At 35.3% G+C, this 13,004-nt stretch overlaps 1 protein-coding gene across 5 annotated transcripts in view; it reads right to left on the bottom strand.

Moving 5' to 3' along the window:
• The window catches only part of NRK (Nik related kinase), a 131,747-nt gene that overhangs the window by 23,770 nt on the left and 94,973 nt on the right, over positions 1-13,004 (bottom strand). For all 5 annotated transcript variants that reach the window (XM_078362237.1, XM_078362239.1, XM_078362240.1 and 2 more), the window contains 4 exons: positions 12,285-12,379; positions 9,817-9,914; positions 8,396-8,760; positions 6,884-7,220 (listed from right to left, as the gene is read on the bottom strand). In XM_078362237.1, the coding sequence (XP_078218363.1) occupies positions 6,884-7,220; positions 8,396-8,760; positions 9,817-9,914; positions 12,285-12,379 (895 nt within the window). The remainder of the gene's footprint in view (positions 1-6,883; positions 7,221-8,395; positions 8,761-9,816; positions 9,915-12,284; positions 12,380-13,004) is intronic.

Here is a 13,004-nt window from a genome sequence, read left to right as displayed (position 1 = left end):
ACAGGAGCACTGACTCATGAAAGAGCACAGCATCTCCAAAGCCAGTTTATGTGACAGGAACATAGGCCAGGGGAGTAGATTGGCATAATCTTTCTTCTGTCTGGAGTTCCAGGTGCGTTTTCAGATATCCAGACACTCCCCATTTCTCAAGAATGAGTTCAAATATCACATGGTCCAGGAAATAGTCTCTGTGATAATTCCTACTGATGTAGCATCTATGAACTACTTGAGTATTTCAAACCTATCTATAAAGTCAATAAATGTTTTGTGAATGACAAAATCATTGTCTAAACACAGCATATTACTTGAATTAAAAATTTATATGTTGACAGTTGCTCAAGAAGTTAAGCATTGACTTACTACATGATGTAACAATGCCACTCCTAGCTATATACCCCCCCAAAAAAAACCTGAAGGCAGGAACCCAAACAGATACTTGTACATCAATGCTCCCAGGAGCACTATTTACAATAACCAAAAGGTAGAAACAACCCAAGTGTCCATCAATAGATGAATGAATAAAAAATATGATATATGCACAAGATAAAATATTATTCAACCTTGAAAAGGAATGAAATTCTGATAAATGCTGCAACATGAATAAACTCTGAAAACCTAAAAAGTGAAACAAACCACACACAAAAGGACAAATACTTTATGATTCCACTTATATAAGTTACCAAGGAAAAAAACTAGAATAGAGGTTATCACAGGTTGGGGGAGGGGGAAACCAAGACTTAATTATTTAATTTGTTTGGCATGATAAAAAAAAAGTTCTGAAAATGGATAGCGATGACAATCCCACAACATTTTGAATGTAATAAATCCAACTGATTTGTACACTTAAAAATGGTCGAAATGGTAAATTTTATGATATGTATATTTTACCACAATCAAAAAATATTCCCAGAAAAAAATAATTGGCTCTGGTTGCAGTGATGTCAGTAAGATATCTTATTGGTGGCACCTGATGCTTGTCCCCTTCACAAAAAAGGACAAAGAGAATGAATAAACAATTAGAATTCAACTGGTGTGTCTGAGGGAGAGGGTTGGAGTGCAGTGATGGCGTGGTGAGGTCACTGTGCAGCATGGAATATCAAAATGGCAGGAAAGAGAGTGAAGTGAGGTACTCTGCTTCTGCTGCCCCATCTCCCCTACCATGATCAGCTCAGAGCCAGGAAGAAATTCTTATTGAGAAAAGGTAAGCAGAAAACTCTCATTAGCCCCAGTTGCCACCACAGAGAACTCTAGTACTTACTACAGGATAATCTCATAGTCCCCACAAGCCCTGAGCTAAGTTTGGGAAGGTGCCTGAAATTCTTGTGGCTGCATTGCTCCAGACAAGCAGCAAAAGTTGTGTATTTTCCACCAACTCATGACCTAAGCTGCTGCAGCCTGGTGTTATCTTGAATCTAGAGCCATTGCTGAAATGCACTACGCTCTGGGGGCCAGTAACCACTGTGCCTCTCCAGCCTTGTGCCTCCATTGTAATTTCACCAAGGCCCCATTGATGGCTGAAATGCTGTGACCCTGACTGCTCAGGCCTTGGGCCCAGGAAAGACTGACCATAACTCCAGTACTGCACAGTGGTGAAGCCAACTCTAGGCTGGCTTAACTAGTGTGCACTTGCACCCTTGGTCAAAGAAACAGCTCAGCAGCCCTGATCCCAGAAAGCCAGACCTGCAAGCCAGCTGTCCCAAACTGTGTGACCACACCCTTGCCCACAGAAGTAGTCTGGTAACCCAATCCTGGAGAGAACATTCCCGAGCCACCCAATCCACTGCATGTACACTTGTGCCTCTGGCCTGAGAAACAGCCTGGCAAGCCCACCTCTGCCAAAGATGTGCCACCTTTGCCACAAACTTTTGCAGCCTGGGCCACTGAGGCACTAGCAAACATTGCTAATGTAGATTACAGCATAGAGACTATGCTGCTGCATCTACCCAGAGCCAAAGCCAATGCACTCCACCCAACCAACACCCCAGGACCCATCTATAGTACTAAGTCTTTCCTTATGGAAGGCACTGCATAACATTATAAGAAGTGATTGTTCCACCAGAGGCACAGATAACAACACAAGGATACAAGAAACATTAACAAATAAGGAAACATGATACCTTCAAACCGAACATAATAAGTCTCCAGTAGCAGACCCAACAGAAAAGAAAATGTGAAGTGCCAGAAAAAGAATTCATAATAATGATATTAAGGAAACTCAACAAGATACAAGAGAATGCAGACAGACAAATCATTTTTTTTAAATCACCATCTGAATGAGAAATTTAATAAAGGAATAGGTATCATTTAAAAAGAACCAAACAAAAATATTGAAGATAAAGAAGTCAATGAGTAAAATTAAAAAAAAATACAATACAGAGCTTCAACAGCTGACTACACCAAGCAGAAGAAATAATTTCTGAACTTGAAGATAGGTCTTTTGAAATGACCCAGGCAGATAAGAAAAAAGGAGAAAAATAAATAAAGAGAGCCCATAGAACTTATGGGACAACATTAAGAGGATGTATTGTTGAATTATGGTGGTTCCAGAAAGATGAAAATATATAGAAAATTATTTAATGACATGACTGCTGAAAACTTCTCAAGTCTTGGGAGAGATGTGAACATCCAGATTAAGGCAGCTCAAAAGTTATGAAATACATTCAACTCAAAAAGGTCCTCTCAAAATAAAATTACAGTGAAACTGTCAAAAGTCAGTGACAAGGAGAGAATACTAAAACAGCAGAAGAAGAGTCTCATCACATATAAGGAAATCCTCATTGGACTAATAGCAGATTTCTGAACATAAACCTTACAGGCCATGAGAGAATAGGATGATGGATTCAAAGTGCTGAAAAAAAAAAAAACCCTGCTAGTACAAAATAGTATCCCCAGAAAAGCAATCCTTCAGAAATAAAGGATAACTAGGCTGGGCATGGTGGTTCATACCTGCAATGCTAGCACTTTTGGAGGCTGAGGTGGACAGATCACAAGGTCAGGAGTTCAAGACCATCCTGACCAACATGGTGAAACCCTGCCTCTACTAAAAATACAAAAATTAGCCAGGCATGGTGGTGCATGCCTGTAATCCCAGCTACTCAGGAGGCTGAAGCAGGAGAATTGCCTGAACCCAGGAGGCAGAGGTTGCAGTGAGCCGTGATCACACCACTGCACTCCTGCCTGGGTGACAGAGCAAGAGACTCTGTCTCAAATAAATAAATAAATAAATAAGAAATAAAGCATCTTCTACATAAGTAAAAAGTAAGGAAATTCATCACTAGATAAGTCTTATAAGAAATGCTTAAGGGAGTCCTACATCTGAAAGAAAAAATACAGTAACTACTATCATGAAAACATGAAATTATAAAACTGGTAAAGCAGGTATAGAAAGGTGAAAGAAAGGAATCAAACCTTATCACTACAAAAGATTACCTAACCACAAAGTTTAACAATAAGACAATAGGTTAAAAAAAAAAGGGGATACACAAAACAATCAGAAACAATTAACAAAATGACAGGAGTAAGTGTTCACCTATCAATAATAAACTTGACAGTAAACAGACAAAATTCTGTAATTAAACTTATAGAATAGCAGAATGGTTTAAAAAGAAATGCCAGATATAGGTGACGGGTGGATGGAGGCAGCAAACGACCTTGCCATGTATGTACCCATGCAGCAACCTTGCATGATCTTCACATGTACCTCAGAACCTAAAGTATAATTTAAAAATAAATAAATAAATAAAAATAAAACAAAACTACAAGCCAATATCTCTGATGAAGATAGATGCAAAAATACTGAACAAAATACTAGCAAACTGAATTCAATACCACATTAAAAATATTATACACCATGATTAAGTGAGATTTATTCCAGGGATATATGGGAGATTCAGCATATGCAAATCAATAAACATGATACACCACATCAATGGAATCAAAGACAAAAATTATATGATCATGTCAAAAGATACCAAAAAAACTTACGAAAGGTCAGGAGCAGTGGCTCACGCCTGCAATCCCAGCACTTTGGGAGGCTGAGGAGGGTGGATCAGAAGGTCAATAGATAGAGACCATCCTGGCCAACATGGTGAAACTCCATCTCTACTAAAAATACAAAAATTAGCTAGGCGTGGTGGCACATGCCTGTAGTCCCAGCTACTCAGGAGGCTGAGGCAGGAGACTTGACTGAACCCAGGAGGCCAAGGTTGCCGTGAGCCAAGATTGCACCACTGCACCTCAGCCTGGGTGACAGAGCAAAAGACTCCATCTCAATAAAAAAAAGAAAAGAAAAAAACAGCATTCGATAAAATTTTACATTCCTTCATGTTAAAAACTCTCGACAGTTCAGGTATGGAAGTAACACACCTCAAAACAATAAAGACCATATATGAAAATCCCACAGCTAAGATCACACTGATTGGGAGAAAGCTGAGTCTTTCCTCTAAGAACTGGAATCAGACAAAAAATTCCCACTTTCACCACTCTTATTCAACTGAATTCTGAAAGTCCTAATCAGATCAATTCCGCAAGAGAAGGAAATAGAAGACATCCAAATTGGAAATGAGGAAGTCAGATTGTGTCTATTTAAATATGACATGATCTTATAAATAGAAAAACTTTTGACACCACCAAAAATTCTTAGAATTAATAAACAAATTTAGTAAACTTGCAGGATATAAAATCAGCATAGAAAAATCTGTAGCATTTGTATATACCAACAACAACCTAGCTGAGAAAGAAATCACAAAAATAATCCCATAGTCAATGGCTACAAAATAAAATATTTCAAAATATATTTAACCAATGAGGTTAAATATCTCTATAAGAAAAACTGTAAAACATTGATGAAGGAAACTGAAAAGGATACACACACATACAAAAGGAGAAGCACCCTATGCTCATGGACTAGAGTAATTAACATTGCTGAAATGACCCTACTATCCAAAGCAATATACAGATTCTGTGCAATCCTTATGAAAATACAAATGACATTCTTCACAGAAACAGGAAAACAAATTCTGAAATTTGCATGGAATCAAAAAAGACCCAGAATAGCCAAAGTAATCCTGAGGGAAAAGAGTAATACTGGAGGCATCACAATATCAGATTTCAAAATATACTACAAAACCACAGCAATCAAAAACAGACACACATACCAATGGAACAGTATAGAGGACCCATAAATAAATCCACATGTTTATTTATCTCATAATGGTTGATTTTTGATAAAGGCATCAAGAATGTTCATTGGAGAGAGGACAATGTCTTCAATAAATGGTGCTGGGAAAACTAAATATCCATACACAAAAGACTAAAACTAGACCCCTATTTCTCACCTTATACAAAAAATCAACTCAAAATAGATTAGACATAAATGTAAGACCTGAAACTATAAAATTACTAGAAAATACAATGAAATGCTTCCAGACATTGGTTTTGGAAAAAAATTAAGACTAGGACCTCAAAAACAGGCAACAAAAGTAAAAATATACAAATATACACAGAAAAGGAAATGATCAAAAAAGTGAATAAACAACCTGAAGAATGAGAGAAAATATTTGCAAACTATTCATCTGACAAGGTATTAAAATCCAGAATGTAAGACACTCAAACAACTCAACAGAAAAAAAAGCAAATAATCCAATTAAAATGGGCAAATGTTTTGAATAAACATTTTTCAAAAGAAGACGTACAAATGATCAACAAATCTAGGAAAACATTTTTAACATAATCATTGGGAAATGCAAATCAGAAGCACAATAAGATATCATCTGATCCTAGTTAGAATGGTAATCATCAAAAGACAAGCAATAAGTGTGGGTGAAGATGTGGAGAAAAGGAAACTCTTATATACCATTGGTGGGAATGTAAACTACTACACCAATAATGGAGAATAGCACTGCGGTTCTTCATAAAACTACAAATAGAACTACCATATGATGCAATAATTTCACTACTGGGTACATATCTCACAAAAAGAGGAAATCAGTATATCAAAGAGCTATCAGCACCTTCATGTTTACTGCAGCACTAATCACAATAGCCAAAAAAGGAATCAGCCTTAGCATCCATCAAGAGATGAATTGATAAAGAAAATGTGACATATATACAGAATGAAATGTTATTTAGCCATCAAAAGAATGAAATCTTGTTATTTGCAGCAACATGGATGAACCTGTACTCAATGTTATGTTAAGTGAAATAAACCAGGAACAGAAAGATAAAAACCGCATATTCTTACTCATATACAAATGCTAAAAAATCGATCCCATATAAGTAGAGAGTAAAATAGTGGTTTCTAGACACTGGGAAGAGGAGTAGAGGAGAGCAATAGAAAGGCTGGTTAAAGGATCCAAATTCACGACTAAACAGGAGATATAAGTTCTAGTATCTATAGCACTGTAGGATAACTATAATTAACAATAATTTGTTATATATTTTTAAATAGCTAGAAGCGAGAATATTGACTGTTTCCAACACAAAAAATGATGAATGTTTCAGTTGATGGGCATGCTAAATACACTGATGTCATTACTACAAATTGGATATATTAAAATATCACTCTGTACCCCATAAACATATACAATTATGTGTCAATTAATTTTTAAAATACTTTTACAGTGTGTGGCAAGAGACACTACCCCAAATATGTTATGTGAGTAATAAAGGCAAACAAATAAGAGACCTTTGCCTTTGGAAGTAAATATAGACCCTGCAAATTAGTAGTAATAAGGATCTACCTACGAACCTATAATTAAAAATGTTTAAGGCTTTGGGGTATATGATTAAAATCTATTTGGAATGGCTGGAAGTGCTATATGTCCCTTGAAGAAACAGATTTGCAATGAGAGGAGTTCAATCTGCTTTTCAAATGGTGCATTACCTCCTGTAGATATTCGAAGTCCTGAGATGCAGGTCTCTTCAATCCTGGACCATCTGTCTCTGAGCAATTTTCTTTTCCATTGAGTCCAAGGGCTCCACTCTCTTCACTGGTTCGAATGACTCTCTTACTTCCATCACCTCCACAGTCTCTTCTTTCACTGCTTATATTGGCTGCATGTTCTTCCTGATCTCCAGTGGCTGCATTGTCCTCACTGGCTGCACTTCCTTCATGGCTGCTATTGACTCTATGGCTTCCATAGCCTCTGTAGGCCTCTTCTTTTCCATTACTTCCATCATAATCATCTGGCTTGCAGCTTCCATCTCTGCCATAGCTTGCCCTGATAACAAGCTCCAATTAATGAAGGAAAGCCACGCAATAAAAACACATTTGAAAGTTAGCAAATAAAGCAGAATTGGGATGTGTTTTATTTAGATCTATCTTGCCCGGTTTTGTCTTTGCTCTATGTGAACACTACTGGTATGATACAGACAAGAAAAATGTCCCTATGTCCTGTTAGTCTTACATAATGAATTAATGCCACAGCCACCACCAATTTTCTGATGCATTTGAATGGCAGAGGGAAGAGAACTTGTGTACTTTGTTAGGCACACGTATTAGGCTTGCAGCAAGAATATGTAGTTTTTTCTTAAATACATACTATTTCATGCACTAGCAACCTCACATATACAGGAGTGATTAACCCTGCATTTTTAGCTTAACCACAACATGATTAATTCTTCTTGAAGTATATCTAGTTTGTGTTCATTTTAACACCTACCTTGTTTTTCTAACATGTGTGCTGACTGCTTTGCTACAGAACTCCATTGGTCTACTGCTTCCACCAAGGAAGTTCGGCAATACAGAACTCATATCTTGTAGAACTAAGTCATTTAGTTAATTATTAAAAATACTAAGCTTAACAAAATGTCTCAATGCTCTCTCTTTGCATAGGAAACAAAATTTAACATATGTGCCTGTGGCAAATTTATTTCATAATGTAATTCTTGATAAATGTTTTAGTTGGAAAAAAAATCAAAAGAGCTCTTGGTAATTTCTCCACTAATTAAACAGAAAAGGATCATCTTAAATTTATTATATACATGGTGATATTGCAAAAGTTTGAGAAATGCATAGCTATGTTTGCAAATACCTAGACTTCACCTTATGCTTATTAAGTTACACACTTCCTCTGTTGTCCTTTCTCATACTCAGTATGGTTTTATAGAGTAGGATGATTCAGTGGCAGGAATTTTAACAGAAACATTCAGGTGATTCCAGTTATAAAAGAAACTAATAAATACTCGAATGCTTACTTTAAAATACACAAATAACACAAATTATATGTTCTGCATTAGAATAATTTAAAATACATTATTGACAATCAAACCATTTACTAAAATGCAAGTGAAATTAAGTCACTCTCTTGATAATAATTTTTGAAACTAAATCAAAGATGCAAATATTTCTGAAGTTATAAAACATGGAGAGTATAAGTAATTCAAAAAGACCAACCTTAGACAACGAGATGCCTCATGATAATTATCATTTACATCATCAACAGACTTATTGTTGTCATCATCATGGTCTTCATAAACATCATTAGCCTGATCAATCTGGTTATCCGAGTCATCATTGCCATTGGCATGATCATAGGTATCGTCATAAACATCATTAGACTCATGCTCTTCATCACCATCAGTATCAGCACTGACATCATAGAGTTCAACATAATCACCATCCTCTTCATGTGGCTGACTGATGGGTGCAGGAGTTAACCAATCATTCCGGAAGATTTCAGAGAGTGCATTATAGCCCACCCATTCATTTGTCAAGTATACAGGGGGTGATATTTTTCCTACTTTAAATCCATCTGGAACCTGGGTGCACAAGAAAGGTTAATGTAGTCTCTAGCAGCCTTTCATTTCCTTCTAGATTTGAAAGTTTCCAAGCTGACAATATTTTAAAATATATTTTAAATTGAAGCAAGGATGTTCACTCACTATATAGAGCCAAAGTTTTAGTGAGGATGAGATGTCCAAACCCAAACACCAGACTGTGATTATTAGTAGCTTTTCTGGGTCACATAGGCCAAATTTACTCACTTAAAAAAAATTACCTATACTTGTCTGCTCAAGAGTAGACATTTACTTTTGATGCTGGAGAGAACAGGTGATTTGATGGTCTTTAAATATGGTAACTTTTCCCTTTTGTTTTATCTCCTGACATGGGATTATCACACAGCTCTTGAAACTGATATGCTAATTTCCCAGCTCTGGTTTTATGCAACATAGGTTGTCTTAAAGTATCGCAAACAATTCAAAAGATCAAAATAATCTAAATCCATCTTTTAAGTATGATGTGTGTCATTTAACAACTTTTGGGCAATCTAGAAGGGATATGTGTATGGTAGCATAGAGGTAATTACAAAAGTGAAATAGAATGATCTGAAACCACATTGCATTAGGACAATTTAAAATCTGCATTACAACAATTTAAAAATGTTCACAAAGAGCTGGAAGACTTTTTATTTATGCAATCAGAGGGCACTCTATTTTTTACTAAATGTTTTATTTGTATACATTGCCTCATCACTCAAGGAATGCTATTAAAAGTTGGACATCTAACCTGTACACCTCAATCTGAGATTAGCTTTTACAAATAGCTCTTTATCACTACTCTCCCAGGTGTATTCTAACTGACAAAAGAATGTGAAAATAAAATATTCTCTGGTTAAATGTTTTCCCATTTCAATTTTAATTTTTAGATTTTGTGTTCTATATATTCACAAAGCAATGAGAATCTGTCTTTAAAATTATAATTTAAAAAACTAAACTATTTAACCATCCCTCCTTAAATGAAGATGAGAATGCGTAAGTCAAATCAAATGAAACATCAAAAATAATAGATATTAATGTATTAAGATGGAAACTTACATGGATGTCAACCAGCAACTTCTGATCAATAGTAGAATAAGGTGGTGATGACTGGGACCTCCTTCCAGTCACAGGACTCTCTTCCTCAGAAGAAGATTCTATGGAATGCCAAAAACACATTAGCAACAATAGTGATTGCAGCCATTACCTTCATTTGTATAGTGTATCAGGTAAATCCCTTGTTGTTTCTCTTGTCCTTTTTGTGATTCCATTCAGAAAACATCACCTGATACATTCTCATGGGGCCAGGATCGTAAATTCTCTTTTCAGGGGGGCATTAGCAGGTTCAAGTTTTCTTCCATCTATAGACCTACATGGCTGTTCTGTTTTCAATATTAAGTGTACACTTGACAAATATCTCTATCTATGTAAGATGATACATTGTACTACTGATAGCCAGGTAGATGCATTAAAAAAGAAGAATGCATCAAGAATAGGAAGGGCTGGGAGTATCAGTTGCCTTGTATTCTGACCAGTAGAAAAAAAGACCGACAATTTATTTATTAGAAGATGATAGACTAGCCAAAGCCCTCAAGAGGAAAGTTCATTCTTCAATCTTAACCCCCACTAATTCTCTCCCAATGATATATCCACATGTATTTCAATACAGTTGAGGAGTGAACTACTGAAAAGAGATAACACTTACCCCTCTCCATAAAGCTGGAAACATTTTTGTAGCAGCAATGTACAAGAAAACTTTCTGCAGTGATAGAAATTTTCTGTATCTGCACTGTCTATTAACACTAGTCATTAATCACAAATGACTACAGAGCATTTGAAATGTGGCCAGTATGCCTGCGAAGCTAACTTTTAAATTTTATTTTTTATTTTAGTATTTTTCATTTTAATAGCTACATGTGGCTAGTTGCTACCACATTGAACAGCTCAATTCTATAGTGCAAATATTTCCAGTCAAAATACAAATGTATCTGGTTTGGAGATTAGCTTTTAATATTGAGTTGTAGCCTGGTAAATAATGTCTGTGATTAAAATCCAGTGAGAATATTTAACAGGGTTAAAATTCAGGTCTGGGTGGGTATACTTAGAAAAAGTTTCACTAAGAGAAAATTCAGGTCCCTGTTTATTGTGTTCCCATCTTCTGTCACTATTGTACTTCTGCTGACTTTTTTTTTTTTTTTTTTGCAGGAAACCATTTTCTTCTAAGTCTTTTGGTATGTTAGCAGACCAAATAAGTTCAAGTGAGTGTACTGAGATTTTCAGACAAATTTGTAGTAAGGTGCTCTGAGGCTTCCTCCATGACGAAGCATGTAATCTCATGGGAATATCAAACATGTAATCTCGTGGGAATATCAAATGGTCTATGTAGCATACATAATAAAATAACAGAATTTTGGAGCTGAAAAGATGTTTAGCTCCAAAGGCATCTGCACAGATGCCTTGTCCCTTCTATCAATGTTATGACTGCTTTGGGATCCAATCCAGAATTTCCTTATTTCAAAAATGCCACATGAATAAACCTCAACATTTTAGTTATTTGCCCAGTATTAGCAAAATTAGCTCTAGTCAAGCCAGAAAGAGAAGACTCTGAGGAACAATTTTTAAGAATTTACTCTTCACTCAGGCTTATCTAATTTTCACAACATAGTATTTGTGTATGAGTCACTTAAGAAGAAAAAAATGTGTTTTTAAGTTTAGATCTTCAAGTATTCACTTTTCAAAAAGTGAAGTATATCTGTATCATTTTTATTATTAACATTTTAATAAAATCAGTATGCTACATTTTTACATTTGGGTCAGAGATTCAATCAGCCAATTTTCCGTTGCTTAACTTACCTGGATTACTTAAAATTGGATAATGCCAGATTGCACGATCCGTGGCACAAATTTTGGCTTTGACTATAGTAATATATGACAAATTTATCATTGATTTAAACTCTCTCAAATGCATATCTTTAAATAAAATATTTGTTTGAAATTCATATCACAACTTTTGAAAGTTATTTTCTATAATTTGATTGTTTATGTATTTTGAGTAAAACCATCACTCTGTAACATTTAGAGATATTTATAAGATATTGTCCTATTTTGGAGAGATGAAGTAAACAATTGATAAGTGAAACACATTCAGAAGTCCTCCATACAATGTTCTAATTGCTACCTATAAATTTTAGCTTGTTGGAGAGGCCTCTCTCAAGTTCCTTTACTGTGTTTTTCATACGTGGTATAGAAACTTAATAAAGTTAACTCTACCCACCTCCCTTAGATGCATTCCTAACTACTAGCCAACAAAAAGATGAAACTTCAGAAACATTTTTTTCCATTTCTCAAAGGCCACCACTGACCACCCAATTGCCAAATACAGTGGCTTTCTGGTCCTAATCCTACTTGGCCTCCCTGACACTTTTTATTCATTCCTTCTTGAAATTCTTCTTTCTTAAATTCTGAAATATAAATTGTTAAACAACAGCTCTGTGTTTTGCCTGCTGAAATTTCGTGCTTTGAATCACCTGACGCTGCCGGCCAATTTTGATGATTTTGCGAACTCCTTTGTCTGATGTCAATGGGCTTCTGAGCTTGTTCCAAAAGTGACCGCTGAGGAACGCTAATGAAAAGACAGAAAAGCATGTTCCATGTCCTAACATTCATAAAGGAAATGTACAACTCAACATAAAGTCCAGCACAAAGTTTTGTATAAATATATGGATATATATCAAACTGAAAAAGAAGATCTTAAGTAATAATTTCCAATTTCGATTTCCCCCAAACTTGCTATTTTGTGTAGAATAGAGTAACAATTTCCAAAATAAAAAAATATGTTTCCATAGAGTATGTTTTCTTTACATATATATTAATTTCTAAAAATTTCTATAAGCTTTTAAAGCTAATATTCAGACAATATTACCTGAGTAACACAGCAATAGACATAATCTTATAGTGTATGTGAGTATTTTAACATAATAAACAAAGTAAGTTACTGTTATGTCATATATTCTATTGTTATTATCTAGATTTTAAGTGCTTGAAATTCATGTTTTTAACATCCCATTCATGATTTAGATAGCTACACTGACAAATAGAGCACTTTCATTCTTACTATTCAGATTTAAGGAATATCTAGAGAGTTGCTTTGGACTAGTGCTGCTAAGTTTTATAGTTATTGTGGCATTTATATATGGGAAGGACTTTGGTTATTGATTTAGGCCTGGAACAGACAAAAGTTTTTCAAT

This window comes from Callithrix jacchus, chromosome X, assembly GCF_049354715.1.
Source record: "Callithrix jacchus isolate 240 chromosome X, calJac240_pri, whole genome shotgun sequence".
Classification (NCBI taxonomy): Eukaryota; Metazoa; Chordata; class Mammalia; order Primates; family Cebidae; genus Callithrix; species Callithrix jacchus.
Note: the sequence above shows the minus strand (reverse complement) of the source record. Positions and strands in the feature narration are given on the sequence as shown.